This window comes from Gekko japonicus, unplaced genomic scaffold (genome assembly GCF_001447785.1).
Source record: "Gekko japonicus isolate JY-2015 unplaced genomic scaffold, Gekko_japonicus_V1.1 scaffold87, whole genome shotgun sequence".
NCBI classification, from domain to species: Eukaryota; Metazoa; Chordata; class Lepidosauria; order Squamata; family Gekkonidae; genus Gekko; species Gekko japonicus.
Window position 1 is genome coordinate 1,661,238 of NW_015164184.1, and position 16,717 is coordinate 1,677,954.

General features: G+C 45.2%; 1 protein-coding gene across 1 annotated transcript in view; it reads left to right on the forward strand.

The window, feature by feature from the left end:
- The window catches only part of UBE2V1 (ubiquitin conjugating enzyme E2 variant 1), a 27,905-nt gene extending 16,430 nt beyond the window's left edge, over positions 1–11,475 (forward strand). The window contains exons 2-4 of the mRNA XM_015408126.1: positions 4,358–4,506; positions 7,758–7,883; positions 9,593–11,475. Coding sequence (XP_015263612.1) covers positions 4,358–4,506; positions 7,758–7,883; positions 9,593–9,739 — 422 coding nt within the window. The 3' untranslated portion in view covers positions 9,740–11,475. The remainder of the gene's footprint in view (positions 1–4,357; positions 4,507–7,757; positions 7,884–9,592) is intronic.
- The last annotated feature ends 5,242 nt before the right edge of the window (positions 11,476–16,717 follow it).

Below are 16,717 nucleotides of genomic sequence, written 5' to 3' on the forward strand. Positions count from 1 at the left end.
TTCCTTCCTTCCTTCCTTCCTTCCTTCCTTCCTTCCTTCCTTTCTTTCTTTCTTTCTTTCTTTCTTGTTCTATTTCTGTAGAGCGCTGTTCTTATAGTTGACAGCAACATATATACATGTCTCTCTCTTTGTCAGCAGTTCATGCAACAAGAGAGTCCCTAGTGCCGGCAGGCAATGCAGTTGGGCTGGCTGCGTGTGGAAAAACTGGCACTGACTCCACCATACCCACTTGAATCCAAGGATAAATGGAGCAGTGGAGACCTAGTGCTGAAGATATTTCCCATCCTCACATTTTAAAGATGTGTTTTAATCCGCAGAACATTTGCATCATCAGTTCACATGATCATTCATATGTGGGTCAGTATTGTAGTATGTATTCATAAACAAATAAATTTGGGCTGTTTGATATAATCAGCCATTTGGAAATAGAGGGTTAGAGAGTCCAGTGTTTAGCTGTTTGGGTATCCTAGCAGCCATGGGAACACTCCAGATCACACTTCTTAACCACTTGAGCCACCGCAGGCATACCTTTCTATTATCACTAGTCAAAGATCCAAAGACCATTTCATGTAGTCGTGATCTCCCATTATTAATATTAGTAAAGATGAAATTTGAAAACTAGAAGCCTAGGTGGCGATGGCTTGGATTCTTATAGTGTCTTTATCATCTGCTGATGGGAGACACTTGTTTTAGTGAAACAATTCTACTGTTCCTTCTACTGCACCCCACTGAAGTCCCTGAAATGCTTCGCTGGAGAGAGGGGGTATGCAGGAACAGCATGAGACACAAAATAAAATTCTGGAGTGGGAAGGGTTTGGCAAAAAATGTCCTCTTTGTCATTAGTAGAAATTATTATCTGGGTGTTTCTTGGCAGATCTCCCAAATCCATCCAACATAAATATTGATTGATCTCTGTTAATTATGTAATTATATTATAGACTAACAATCCACTTTTATTACCAGATAGGGAAAAATTATCATTAAGCAGAACACACAGCGTGGTTTTCAACACGGGTACTGCCTTTTAAATAAGAGCCTTGATAGTTCAAGACAGATATTTAAGATTGTTTTTATTAGCTCTAGTCAGTAACTTCAGCTGCACTAGTAAATGGCCCCGGGGGGGGGGGGGGGAGCCATACTTGCTCCCATAAAAAGATGGGAAGGGGGTCACAGATAGCAGGTCCTTGGAATTTCTTTGGGTCTGGTTCCTCCTGCAATTAGAGGTCTTACATTATTCACAGCCTTCTCTAGAATGGAAATTTTGTTTGCTTCCCATGACGTAAGTGCTGCCGAGTTACCCATTCCCCTAAGGGAATGAGCCATAACACCCACTGGGGTTACAACCCCCTAGCTATATAGGTCAGAGAAATGCAGTCCCTAATCCACCTTCCCAGGTTGAACACCGAAACCCTGGAGCCCATAGAGTATGGTCTAAAAGAGACAGGGAGTTGGACTTCTTTGTGGCCTTAACCTTATCAATATTAAAAATCAAGGCCCTCTTGACATACCAGTACTCCCTTTCCTGTGGATGTTTGGGATTAGAGCAAAATGCAGGCAGAACAATCTCCTCTGATTTATGAAAGCAGGAGTCGATTTTTGGAATAAAGGCTGGATCCATTCTCAGAACCATTTTATGGTGGAAGACGCAGTGGTCTTTTATCCACAGAAAGAGCATGAAGCTGAGAAATCCTATGGGCTGATTCCCCCTAAATAGATAGTTCTGAATGTGAGTTCCTTTAGTGTACACAAAGCTATAGGCTTGAGAGATGCCCTAGAAAGTGCCTTGAGAATCATATTCTACATGGGAAACCTATATATAGCTGGAGGATTCAGCACGGCTGCCCCTTTGAGGAACCTCTTGATGTGGGAGTGAAAAGAAAAGCCTCACATTTCCTTAAGCCCCAACATTGCAGAAATGACCACCATCTGCTGTTTAAGGGTACTGGTACTCAAAGTCTTGTCTAGTTCCACTTGGAGAAACTCCAAAATATCCCCAACTTGCATCCAAGGAGGTCAATAGGCTTCTCCCCATACCAGGAACAGAAGACCTGTCAGGTTTTGTTATAGACTCTGTTGGTGGACTTTCTTCTAGAAGCTGCCAGAGACTTACTGACTTGACCAGAATAGCCTGTTTCCCAAAACTGCCACCGCTCAGCCTCCAGGCTTTCAGCTTTAGCCAGTCTGGCTGAGGATAGGATGGTGCATGGGCCCCTGAAGGAGAAGGTCCCTCTTGCTTGGGAGTCACCAGCAGGTCTAGCCAGGTCTGGTTCCTCCAGCTCCTGCTTGCTGCATGGAGTCTCCACAATACAGAGAACTTTGGGAAGTGATTTAGCGAAAATCACCTGTGGAAAGAGATGTGCTTTGCATGGTCTTCATCTGGGGCTCCTTTTCCTCAGCTGAGGAGAAATAAGGCTGTTCCAGGACTTCAGAGTCTGGGTCCAGTAAGGTGCTATGTTATCAGTGTCTTGCAGGGGAGAGAGATGTGCACCCACCTGAGATCCCTAGGGTTCTTGGCTGAGGAGAGTGGACTGGAACATATGGAGGGTTGGATGTGCCTAGTCTCTCCACACACACACACCAGGAGATCTGGAACCAGAGTGAGACTGGCTTCAGCTTCTAGACTTATGTATGGTCTCTCTACACCAGAGTCCTGCCAATGCTATGCTATACTAGATGTGCTAACCTCTCTCTGCATCTCTCCCTTATCCAGGAATGGAGGTTAGAGTGAGTATTCTCACCTGATAAATCAGGCACTGGCAATTGCTCTGGTTTTTTCCTGGCTAGAGAAGTGCTGGTCCTGTTCCCTGGAATTAGAAGGGAGAAGGGGCTAGGGAGAAAGCCCTCCTCCCTCTAAAGGTTTTTTGTACACTCCAAAATCAGCTATCCCAGCACATGCCTCTCTTACCTCCCTTGGCCCCAATGGGGGGGGGTGTGTCTTTTGCCAGTCTTGGTCCCTGCTTACCCGGTCCGGTGATGGCATAAAGGGACGTTTTGCCACAGGCTCCCAGAAACACAGGGCAATGTGGTAGGAATTGATGAGGCCCCAACCCCATCCATCCATCCATCCATCCATCCATCCATCCATCCCTTGTATGGGTGAAACAAGTGCGGCTTTGCCTGGCCTCTTTGTCTCCTCTTCATCTGGTGGGAGATTGGGTGACACTTCTCTTTGGCAGCTGCCAACACTCCTCTACTACTTTGGAGGGAGCAACAGGAAAACTCCTGGCCAAAGTATGGAATCCCCCATGGCCTTCCTCCCCTTCTGGGGAGTGAAAGTGTGGGGGGGTGTTGTCTCAAATGGATAGCCCATCCCAAGCTCCCAGCAGTGGCTGAGAGAAAATAGCCTAGAGAGACCTTCAAATGGGGGGTGGGTGGGTTAGAAGCAGAAAAAGGAGTCCGTGTGCACTTCAACAAGCACAGTTAACAACCCCCTGGGAGACCAAGGGAGAAGCCCCTCCCACCAGGAATCCTCAAAAAGGTTAAGGACCCTGACTGCCTCTCAGGAAGATAGATCCAGGTGGTCAGCCCTGTTGGTCTGAAGCAACAGAACAAGGCTTGAGTCCAGTGGCAGCTTTGACCAACAAACTTTGTCCCGACTACCTCTGTGGAAGAGCTTCCTCTCACTGGTTGTGAGTGCCACAGCCTGGACCACCTGCAATATATATTCTGTACATCTGATGACAGCATCTACATTTTTAGCCTAAGGTTGCTGTTCTGCAGTAGAAATTAAATACCAGAAAAATTCTCTTCCCCCCATTCTGTTAACCCGTTATTAGTACTCAGATTTAGATGTGGGTCCAAGACTGGGATGAGACCTTTACCACCTTTGGAGGAGCGGGAAGTGATTTTTGCTAATTCCCACTTGCAGACTCCCACATCGCACCCAGCACTGTTTGGGAGTTATGGATGAATTCCATGCTGTGTGGAGAGCTGTCCCCATTCTGTTAACCCGTTATTAGTACTAAGATTTAGATGTGGGTCCAAGACTGGGATTTACCACCTTTGGAGGAGCCGGAAGTGATTTCCCACTTGCAGACTCCCACATTGCACCCAGCTGGCAGAGCTCTACTTGTGATACCCAGTGTAACTTCTCCATGCAACTGAATGCGCATCATCTGCAGGAGGAAACTTTAGATGCAAATTGTTAGCTTCTTATAGTGTGGAGCCTTCTTCCTCTTACAGCTTATGCTAACTAAAATAATTGCACGTTAGTATTCTTTCCCCTTTCTTTGCTTCTCTTAACAGTGCCACTTAACAGTGATTGAAACGTTTGGCAGAATTCCCAAAGCCACTGTCCAGCTTGCCAGTCTTATGTTCTTATCTCAAAAGCTTCTGATGCCTCTTTTCTTTTTTTAAGGAGTAAAAGTTCCTCGTAATTTTCGACTGTTGGAAGAACTTGAAGAAGGCCAGAAAGGAGTAGGCGATGGCACAGTTAGCTGGGGTCTTGAAGATGATGAAGATATGACCCTCACAAGATGGACAGGCATGATCATTGGGCCTCCAAGAGTAAGCAGCAGTAAAGATATACCGAAAACCTGATTTCCTCATAAAATGCATTTTTAAAAATAGATTTCTGTTGGATTTGGTTCGCTAGTCTTTTTTGCTTGCAATCTGCTGCACTGGAACAGTCATACCAAGTGAACTGTAGAACGAGGGATGAAAAGTATATTCTAAAGGCCTCTGTGTACAGCCCCCATCCCTGTGCAGAGCCCGCCAGTTATAGAATGGGGGCAACTTTGCATACTGGTAAACTTGTAAGTGATTCCTCCCTTCTAAAAAGCCCTTCCCCCAGCATTTTTAATTTTCTTGTTTTTGAGTTAATGCAGTCATTTCCCGTAATTTTTTTTTTTAATTGTGGTGTAAATTCCACAGTCTTCAGGACTGGCTCTCATTTTGCTGTAATTGGTACTTAATCCTGTGGTGCAGTGTCTGAGCATGAGTCATGGTGTTATATGAAGATATTTCCAGCTTTGTGATGTTTGGGACAAAGGAATGAAGGAGAAGATCAGCTGCACAAATCACCTTGTTTCTCCTGCCAGAATTGGTTGCAATCTAGTATGTCTCCTGCTGTCTAGATGAGCTCTCTGTGCTTTGCCCATATAAGAACCATATGGTAGTACATCTAAGTTTGTGGGAGAAAGATGATGAAGCAGATGCAGCAAAGGGTCTCTGGAACTCAGTAACTTACACTGAAGAGCTCAGTGTGCCTCTAAAGCAGTGTTTCCCAACCTGTGAGTTGGGACCCAAAAGTGGGTCGCAGGTCAGCCCTCCCTAGTGGCTCCCTCTGCCTTTTGCATGGTTCACTTCCTCTCCTCTTCCTCCTTGCGAACTTCTTCCATTATCGCCTCCCCTCTTCCTTTGCACCCAGAATGAGGGGGGAAGCTTTCTGGCAACTAGTAACTTTATAATAGTAGCTGAAAGGAGGGGTAAAAAGGCTGGAGAGTTATCAGGCGCCGTTGAGCACATGAAGAAGAAGAAGAGGTTGGATTTATACCCTGCCCTTCACTCGGAGTCTTAGAGCGGCTTACAAACTCCTTTCCCTTCCCCTCCCCACAACGGACACCCTGTGAGGTAGGTGGGGCTGAGAGAGCTCTTTCGAGAACTGCTCTTTCAAGCACAGCTCTGACAGAACTATGGCTTGGCCAAGGTCATCCAGTAGCTGCAAGTGGAGGAGTGGGGAATCAAACCCGCTTCTCCCAGATTAAAGTCCATGCAATTAACCACTGCACCAAACTGGCCAGAGAAGGGAGGGGAAGTGTGTGTGAGTGGGCTCTGTCTTGGTGCTGCTCCTTCAGCAGATTGACCGCTTGCCCAGCCCCTTGCCCAGCTTGCCCAGCCCTCCACCTGGTATGGGAGATGTCCTGCACTAAGCCCCTCGCCAACAGCCCCTTTGCTGCCATCTTCACACGTTTCCTCAGTCGGTTGTGCCTCTGCCCGCCTGCCTGCCTCCTCACATTCAGCTGTGGCTCAGCTAGCAGAGAAGGAGTAGATGAGGGAGAGGCTCCCCTGGTTTCAGGTAGTCGACCTCAGTGGGGAGCCTGGTGAACACTCAGAAGAAGAGGAGACCCCCTTGTAACTCCTCCCCCATGAGTGACATGTTGTTTGGATGAATCCCAGTGGGTAGCCATGTTGGTCTGAAGCAACAGGACAAAGTTTGAGTCCAGCGGCACCTTTAAGACCAGCAGTTTTATTCAAGGTGTAAATTTAAATCAAGGCATTTATCTTGAATAGGATTTTGTTGGTCTTAAAGGTGCCACTGGACTCAAACTTTGTTCTGTTGTTTGAATAGACTTGGTTGGTCACTGTAATGGAGACCTCTTAATGTTAGTACTTCATCAGTAATGTGCACGTTAAATCTTTCCTTGTATTGCAGTATAGGCACTGATGAAGGTGGTATAAATGCTTGGCACTAAGCGGTTACCCAGCAGTAACAAAGCCTTGGCTGCCTTCTAACTTTAGGGGTGCTGATTGATTGATAAAGAATTAGGTAAAATGTGTCCTGATGGTTACTGGAGCTTCTTAGAATCTTAAAGTGGATTAGAGGGAATAATGGAAAAGAAGGGGGCTGGAATGTAATCTCCATATGAGAAGTCCGTGTACTTTGGAAAGCCAGTTGCTTGGGAGTAGTTGTGCCCTTTGTGCAGTGTTTGTTAGTTTTCCCAAAACATCTGGTTGGACACTGTAGAAAATAGAATGCTGGCCTAGATAGGCACTTTGGTCATAGTTTACCTAAGGGTGCCAAACAACCTTGAGCCAGCCCTGGATGGGTCAGCATACCAGGTAAATTTGGACTGTCTAATGTAGGGTGCCCTTTTTCATGATCCCTTAGAGAAATCAAGTCTGAACATGCCCCTGATAAATCACGTCTTATCTTCCATATGAACTTGGGTCCTGGTCTGTGAATAGGGTGCTTAGTTTGGTGTAGTGGTTAAGTGCGCGGACTCTAATCTGGGAGAACCGGGTTTGATTCCCCACTCCTCCTCTTGCAGCTGCTGGATGACCTTGGGCAAGCCATAGTTCTGACAAGAGCTGTCCTTGAAAGGGCAGTTCTTGAAAGAGCTCTCTGCCCCACCTAACTCACAGGGTGTCTGTTGTGGGGAGGGGAAGGGAAAGGAGTTTGTAAGCCGCTCTGAGACTCCTTTGGGTAGTGAAGGGCGGGGTATAAATCCAATGTGTAGTGAAGCGCGAGGTATAAATCCAATCTCTTCTTCTTCCTCTTCTTCTTAGCTTGTGGGAGAAAGGCTTGGTAATTCCCTTCTTCTTCCCAAATGGACCAAGGACTTGCGTCGCTCTGGGGAGACCAAAAGAAAACTGGTGACACGTTTGACCAGAAGCAAAAAATGGATCCAGGTTTGGCACCTGGTTTTGGCCACACAGAGTGCTGGACTAGATGAGCCATTGGTCTGGTCCAACACGGCTTCGCTTACGTTCTTGTATTCACTTATGATTGCTTTAGTGGAGTGCTGATTTGCAGGTCTTCCCTCCATCCACAGGTACAGTTTCCTCCGCTGCCTCCTTCCCCTAAGTGACCTGATCATCACAAAACTGAACCAAATGTGCTTAGAAGTGGGTGAAGTGTGGGTGGTAGGACATAACCGATTCAGCCAAGGTCTTGATTCAATCGCATGGGGGTTTCCAGTGGAGCGATCTGCATTGCCAGATGTCTTTCTGTCATGAATCTGTTCATTCTGTGGATCTCCTGGATGTGACCCTCCTTCAGTGATGAATCATCTGACACAGATGTTTTTCTCTTCCAGACAATTTATGAAAACAGAATATACAGCCTTAAAATAGAATGTGGGCCTAAATATCCCGAAGCACCTCCATTTGTAAGATTTGTAACGAAAATTAATATGAATGGAGTAAATAGTTCTAATGGAGTGGTAAGTTTCTTCTCTGCTCAGTACTAACATTGCTTAACATCGAAGAGAGTGTCATGCTTGTAAGGCTGTTTCCACATGGATGTCCTATGCGGCCTTGACTTCCTGTCTGCAGCATTGTTTTGGGGAGTGCACACATGATGACACGTCTTTCTCTTATTTTCTCCCACTTTGCTGTGATCTTTTCCAAACCGGGTTTGGCAGGATCTTTTGGGCAAGACCACAGACAAATTGAATTTGGATGCTGTGTGGACAGGGACGCATGCACTTTTTCAGATCTGACCTAGATCAGTGCTGTTTTCCTTGCCTCAGGCCCGGAAGCCGCTATTTTCCCGGCCTGTGACAAACACCTGGGGGAGGGGCTTTTTAAAAACCAAGGCAATAATTTGACAGATTGCATGCCTTTCCCATTACAGCTTCCCAATAACAAGGTCTAGAGACTTTTTTTTAAAAAAGATGAGAGCTAGCCGATTGTGACACTAGATTGTGTAATCTTGTGCTATAGGGAGCAATCAGTTACCAATTTTATTTTTAACACACACACACCCCAAAAAAGTGATAACATGGCAACTCAAGGGGCTGAGAAACGGAAAGTACAAGGAAAGCTGCTGTGTAGATGTTCTGTTGGCGGCGCGGATGCCTCTGCATTCACAGCAACAATGAGAGCTATGTGGAAACAGCCTAATATGTTCTTCGAGCTCAAGTTTCGGGCTTTCCTTTTAAAAAACAAAAACCTTTCATGTAATATTTTGTTGGCGTTAAGCATAAAAGTGAACATCTTTGTTTTTAGGACCGTCTGCTGACGAAACAACTGTTTGATTAGCCATCTGTTAACTGATCACTTTAAATCAGCACATTTTCATAACTTCAGTACAGATGTCTGCTTGATACGTTGAGGCATACATAAGAGCTCAGTTTATAAACCAGAGCTACTCAAGATGGGTAGCCGTGTTTGTCTGTCTGTAGCAGTAGAGAAGAGCAAGAGTCTAGTAGCACCTTAAAAGTCTAACAAAATTTGTGGCAGGGGATGAGCTTTCATGAGTCACTGCTCACTTCTTCAGACTCACAAATGCTCATTTGTTGTTGTTCAGTTGCACAGTCAAGTCAGGCTCTTCACGACCCCATGGACCACATCACGCCAGGCCCTCCTGTCCTCCGGAGTTTGCTTAATTTCATGTCAGTTGCATCGATAACACTGTCTAACCGTTTCATCCTTCACCGTCCCCTTCTTCTTTGTCCTTCAGTCTGTCCCAGCATCAGGGTCTTCTCCAGTGAGTGTTCCCTTCTCATGTATTTGAGCTTCAGCTTCTGTATCTGTCCTTCCGGGGAACAGTCAGGGCTTGATTTCCTTTAGGGACTGTCTGTCAGAAATTTTGTTAGTCTTTAAGGTGCTACTGGACTCAGGATAGACCACACCCCCCACCCCCAAAATGGCTCTCAACTTTCACCCCAACAAATAATTGATGTTCATTGACTAAAAAAAAAATAGTTGCATCATTGGCTGACTCAAACTAGTTAAAAACCCCTTGGTAACATTCCAAAAGAGCTGCTTTAGACACATACAAGTTCTTTTTATCTTGCAAATGGCAGGCAGATGCTAGCTGTGCCTTCTTTGGATCTTGGCCAGGGTGTCTTTTGTTTCTTCCAGTGTCAAAAGAGAGAGGATGCTGCTTGAGGTTAACTGTTGTGGTCTTTTTTGTATTTGCTTGTAGGTGGATCCCAGAGCCATATCAGTCCTAGCAAAATGGCTGAATTCTTATAGTATCAAAGTAGTTCTGCAGGAGCTGCGACGTCTAATGATGTCTAAAGAAAATATGAAACTCCCTCAACCACCCGAAGGACAATGTTACAGTAATTAATAAAAACAAACGGGAAAAAAAATCATGCCCCTTCATTCAATTTAAGCTCTTCTCATTTTCCACAGTAGTAAATTTTCTAGATGCATCTTGTAGACCTCCAAGTACTGGAAAGAAAGTTCCCATTCAAAGGAAAGCCTCTCTTGACATACTGTAAATGATACTAATTATTTTTTTCCCCGTTTTGAAAATAAGTTGTGCTATAACAAATAATCCTGTCATGTGTTAACCACTGTCCACATAGTTGAACCTCTGGTATCAAGGAAAAAAGTCTATATTTAAATCGATTACTGTCAAAAGACTGGTGTGGCACATTGAACTCAACTGTGAAAAAAGAAGAAGCATACGTCACACAATCACATTGCTGTGCGCTTTGCCTGGGTCTGTCTCTCTTCTCTCTGCCCTCTTACCCTCTGTCTTTCTCTGTCTCTCTTGTTTGCAATAGAGTGGGGTGCTCAGGGCTATTTATTAGAGTAGATGCGAAGGGCACAATCGGCAAGGAAGCTCCGCTGCTCTGGCTCCCTCTGGAGACGAGAATGGGGACTGCAGCATTCGGGCAGCCTCCCATTCATTAATTGTAACAGAGCTCCGGCAGGGGAACTTCTTGAGAAGATTGTGCCCAGGGGCTTCAGTTCCCGGTTCTGCACTGGGCTGTGTACAGACTACTAACAGGATGCAGTGGCATCCTCAGTCATCCCTTCCTTTGTGCAGGCTCTAGTAGAGGCTGAATGTCTCTAGTGGGTGGGTGGTTTTCCCCCTTTTTTTACAGTCTGCCCCATTAATTTTGGGGGGAGGCAAGACCTTCTTTCTGACTATAACCTTCAGGCGAAGGGGGAGGCAAGACCTTCTTTCTAACTATAACCTTCAGGCGAAGGCATAGATTGTATTTCTGCACCACACCCTTTCCCAACAGCATCGGCCTTGTGGGGTGAGAGTTCTTGGCTGGGGTGGGGGTTGCTTCCCATGTTTCCTCTTTCCTGTCATAGCTGGGGTGCTGCTTTCTTTTTGCCCCTCCTGTGATGCTTTTCTTTACACCCCTGGCCAAAAAAAGAGGTCTAAGTGACTGGCAAGACAGCCTGTTTGTTTCTTTCTTTTCTAAAGCTGTGGATTTCGTCTTCACCAGCCTGGGAAAACAAGAGTGTCCAGGTGTTGCTGTTGTTTATTCCTGGTTTGCAAGCATCCTTCCCTTCTTGCCCTTTGGCTCTGCTTCCATGCCACCAAGCTGGCCATGGCTGATGTTACTAGATAGGCTTTTGATAATGGCGAAAAGAGCTGTCATTTACCAGGATCACTCAAGCTTGCTAAGCGTGGCCAAATATTACAGGGATTTTAAAAAACAGAAATCAGCAGTAAACGCTCCAGTTCTTTTTCTCTCCACACACACACACCCCAGCCAAAGGTCAGTTATCGCCATTGAAAGCCGTGTCAGCGGCTCGTCTGTGTGCATGTAAAACTTTTGGCCCCTTAACAGACAAATCGACTCGGTGGAGAGAGGATTTTGTCGCAACCCTCTGGAGAGATGAGAACGCCTTCTTAAAGAGGAGGACGGCAACGCCACCCATAGCGGGGTTAGGGACCGCAGTTGACAACGCTTCCTGGCAAATCCCTTCCCTTTCGGACTTCTTGTTTTGGACCACTGACCGCTGAAACGTGGACGCAAGCTTAAAATGCAAACAATCTAGTGTGTCCTCTTTTTAAGTTTGACGGGGGGGAATTCAGTGTTTGTGTAAAAAAAAAAATAACAATTAAAAAGTCACATTTGAAAGTAGCAGCTATCCAGTCAATGAATAATTGATGTTACCATTAACTCTTTTGAAGACGATATTAGTTGTAAGGATTTAACATCCTCTGTAATTAAAAATAATAATAACAGTATTCCATAAGCAGCCTTTTTATTGTATCAGACCATTGCCTGATTTTAATATAATAAAAAGTGTGCATTAATATTACTGTGCTGTAACTGCATTTGATGCTTAGAGGTGGGCCTATCTATTGAGGCTGGGCATACAGAAATTTCCTCTGCCCACTTTGAATGGTCGTTGACTTATACCTTATTCAGAGACGTACTTCTATTCCCTGCCAGCCTCATTTGATCCTGCTTCCTGACAGATTTTTCCTGTTTTTGTTTGGAACGAGGGAGGGGAAGCGTTGATGGGATTTTGCGTGGGCCCTGAAGGAATGCTGGATGCTGAGGATGGGCTGCACCCTCAGCTGACTCATTCCCCCAGTGTGCAGAGTAATTCCAAGGATGTTCTAAATACAGTGCCGCTAAACATGAGCAAGCAACACAAAACCATTTTTACTATCTGGAAATGTATTTATGACAAGTGGTTTATATTCTCATCCTGAGGCTTGATATGCCTACACAGTGCTTCCAACTAGGTAATTCCTCTGGCTCTACAGGCAGGTATTCCTGGGCAAGTTTCTTTGATTGGCCACCCATTTCTGCATGGTTAATAGTAAAAAAAGCATATTTATTCTGTTGATGCATATTGTGTCTGATGCGAAAGCCTTAAAGGGAAGTCAGGAAATGCAAGCTTGATATTCTGAGTTTTAGTGGCATCCTTGAACTGTAGCTAGGCAAGTCGTTGCAGCTGCCGAAACTGGAAGCTCCTTGAATTACACTTGCTTGGTGTGAATGTTTTATACAAACATTCTAACCCTGGAGATAATATCAGGTGATGGGTTAATGTCGGTAGCCATTTCATTCTTGCGTACTGAGATCGTGAAATGTGAGCACTGTTGCAGCACCTCTCTTTTCCATGCGCCATAATGCTGTCCAACCATGCTATTCAGGAGGCCAGGATTTGTGCCAATTCTATTTGTTTCTGCTGCAGACCTCCACTTCCCCCTGTACTTTTCCTGTGGTTCAGCTGACCGACAGGAAGAAGGTTTGGGGGATGGAGGTGCTCAGTGGGTGGAAGTGGGGAAATCCCGCTCCACAAAATCCACCATTTGTTGGTTACTCACCAGTAAAGAGGCAATTGAGGTAGTACTTGGTTGGGTATATGTCAGGAATTCACGCTGTCAATGTGGTTTAATATTTTATTTTTATTATTATTTTTTATTATTATTTTCTAAAACACTACAAGAAAAATAGGGATGGGAAACTATAAACTACAGGAGAAAGTAAAGAAAAAACACTAAAAACCCAAGAGGGTGGTGGTCAATATTCCCTCTAAGCTGTGGAGTTGTGTGAGCAAAAATTCTACTTTGTGGACTACTGGCATTAAAGTTGTGAGCGAGTGACTTGGCTACTGCATAAATTAGTTGGCTCTGGAGCCATCCTTCCTGAGCGGAGACAAAAATGTGAGCCAGGGGCTAAACTGTGAGCTAGCTCACACTAACTCAGTTTAGAGGGAACACTGGTGGTGGTCATACAATGGTTTAATATTCTGATGTACTTCTGTTGGAAGTAGTGGAGCTAGATGTGCCCATAGACAGCATTGTAACTAAGCACTTCACCAGTAGAGGGTGCCAATGAACTTTGGCAGCAAATGCATTGAAGAAACTGCCAGTGTTCAATCCCTTTCCCTGAGCGGCGTGCATCATATTCTAACCTAATAAGCAGTTCAACTATTTTGACTTCAAGCCGTAATATGTGCAGTGGGGAAAACGGAAATTCTGCTTTGGCAAACGAAGCAAACCCATGCATTTGTTTAGCCATTTATCCTGCATTAAAAGCTTGCATTTCTTTGTGCATTGTGATACTGCCTGTGATCCTTATCAGGCATCCCACATGCCCTTTGATCTGTGTGGAGCATGTGTTGAGTGTTGGTCACTGAAGGCAGGAGAAGGGTTCTGTGATACTGCTTCCCTACCTCAGTGCCTAAAAGACTTCCGGGCCTGACCGAGATAACCTATGGCATGATCTTGGAAGATCTTGAGGTCATCAGTCCTTGGAAACAACAGACTTGATGCTAAGACTGTCTTGTCAAATGTGGCTTAGAAATTCAACAGCCTCGCCTAATGTACGCCTGATGAAATGCATATTGCCAGTCATGTGTACAGCGTATAATCTGTGGGGAACATTGTTTATAATGACTATATTGTCATGGACTGGATCATTTCCCGATTGGATGATTGGGGCTTGACTGCTTTCAGAGCTGGAGAACCAGTTAGGATGAGAGGGAGGAATTTGATGGAATTCTAGTTGGGCCTTTCTTGGTTGGTGTGATTGGCTGTTCAGGTGTGATTCTGCTTGTTCTCCGGAAGATGGAATTCCCCCCGAGGTGTTGACGCAATTAAATCCCAATTATACCCTTTGACTGATCAGAATTGGACCTGCTTTTTAGTTTTTCTGAGGACAATGAAATAAAATAAGAAGAGAAGGTTTCTATACCCCACTTTTCTCTACCTTAAGGAGTCTCAAAGTGGCTTACAATCACATTTCCCTTCCTCTCCCCTCAACAGGCACCTTGTGAGGTATGTGGGCTGAGAGAGTTCTGAGAGAACTGTGACTGGCCCAAGGTCACCCAGCTAGCTTCATGTGGAGGAGAACTGGGGGAATCAGACCTGGTTCTCCAGATTAGAGTCTGCTGCTCTTAACCACTACACCATACTATCAGAGACAGCGGCTATAGTATAAACATGGCAGAAGACTTGCAGTGAATCTTAAGATGGGTAGCCCATGTTAGTCTGCCTGTAGCAGTAGAAATGAGCAAGAGTCCAGTAGTGCCTTAAAGACTAACAAAATTTGTGGCAGGGTCTGAGCTTTCATGACTCATGGCTCACTTCTGCAGATATGAATCTGATAAGATATCTGAAGAAGTGAGCAATGACTCACAAAAGCTCATACCCTGCCATCTTTAAACTGGGTAGCCATGTTAATCTGTCTGTAGCAGTAGAAAAGGAGCTGCGGTGGCTCAAGTGGTTAAGACGCTGAACTGCGGGCTGTGGAAGGTCGGTAGTTCAGCAGTTCGAGACCCGAGTGTGCCGCATGACAGAGTGAGCTCCTGTCTCTAGTTCCAGCTCCTGCCAACCTAGCAGTTCGAAAGCAAGAAATTGCAAGTAGATAAATAGGTACCACTTCGGTGGGAAGGTAACAGTGTTCCGTGCGCCTTGGTGTTTAGTCATGCCAGCCACATGACCACGGAAACGTCTTTGGACAGCGCTGACTCTTTGGCTTTGAAACGGAGATGAGCACCGCAACCCTAGAGTCGGATTCGACTGGCTTTCGAGCAAGGGAAACCTTTACCTAGCAGTAGAAAAGGGAGTCCAGTAGCTCTGTAAAGCATCTTAAAGACCGACAAACTTTGTGGCATGGTACGAGCTTTTGTGAGTCACCTCCCTCAACTTCGCTCGCTTGCTCTGTTAGTCTTTAAGGTGCTTTCAGGCCTTTTGCTCTTTTCTAGTGAATCTAAGCACAGTTTAAAAGTCTGTTTTTGCCAGACTCCTGCACTGACAAGGAGCTCATACTTTGCTGCTGTCATTGAGCTTGTCCTTTTTGGGGTGGGGGGTGCCTTGCAGCTTATGGTGGAGGTATCAGACACAGGTTGCTGTCACTTTATTTGTGAAGCACTTGGCTAATGAAGTCTAACTTCAGCACCAAACTGAATGTGGAGTGTCCATATTCAAAGCATCTTCTACCTCTTGTAGCATTTGTATGGATGAATTTCCACTACAGATGCCTGAGGAAGCTGGCTGGGTGCTTGGAGAAGTATGATGAACTGCTAGAATGCGCAGTCTCTGCCCCCCAAGTGGCTGGTAAAGATTAGCTGTAAGTCTAGTTGTTTTGCTTTCATTGGTGTTAAAGGTCTCATTAGGAGAATGGGATTATGCAAATGGAGGAGTCTGTATCTTGCAGTCCCAGCTGGTATCAATGAACATAGCACAGCCTTTGGAACAGGCTTATCCTATAGATTCATGCTAGAATAATTTGCATTTTCCAAGCATGGCGTTCCTTTGGGTTCTCATGAGATGCTGGAGGCTGAAGAACCATAAAAAGCTGGAAGAAATGCATTGTGTTCCTGAAGTGAAAATGAAGGTTTCTAGGAAGCAAGGTGAGCCTTTGTGTGTATTGGAAGGAGGAGAATATGATCTTGGTACGTTGCACTTCCATGGCTTTCTCCCTTACCCAAAATAAATTCTTCTTTGACCTTCAATCTTTCCCAGCATCAGGGTCTTCTCCAGTGAGTGCTCCCTCCTCATTTGGTGGCCAAAGTATTTGAGCTTCAGTTTCATTATCTGGCCTTCCAGGGAACAGTCAGGGTTGATTTCTTTTAGGATTGACTGATTTGATCTTCTTGCAGTCCAAGGGACTCTCAAGAGTCTTCATCAGGGTATAAGATTTGCCTTTTGAAAACTTGCTTATCGCCCTGACCTGGATAGCCCAGGCAAGCCTGATCTCGTCAGATCTCAGAAGCCCAGGAGGGCTGACCCTGGCAAGTACTTGGAAGGGAGACCTCCAAGGAATACTAGGGCTGGGATGCAGAAGCGGGCAATAGCAAGACACCTCTCTGAAACATCCAAGCCCCACTAGAGGTTGTCAGAAGTCAACCATGATTTCCAGGCACAAACACACAAAAGACTAGGAAGAAAGAAAGAAAACTTGCTTATCCAGCAGATATGCAGCCAGCTACTGCTCTTACTTTAGGGCTACGATGTTGACCCTTGCAAATTGCGTCACAGTCCCCACCCCGTTTTTTAAAATAGTGCTATTTTCTGGGATGAGAACCTGGTGCATTTTGCAAAGTTGTGCTTGAATTATATGGGGGGGGTCTTGCACCAGCCATATTGAGTGAACTAAATCACTGGAAGGGGTGTGCGTGTGTCTGTATGCTGCCGCTTTTGGATTAAAGGACTGCATCTCATACTTACCAATGGTTTATTTCTCTCCCACTGTATATGGAAGTCTCAATTTGAAAGCTACAGATGCAACAGTAGGAAAACTTCTAAGTTACTGTCAATTCACAGTCATTAGTTCAATACAACAGTGGGATTTTGAAATTTGATCTTAAATCTCCTCTGAAGAGGTTCCAA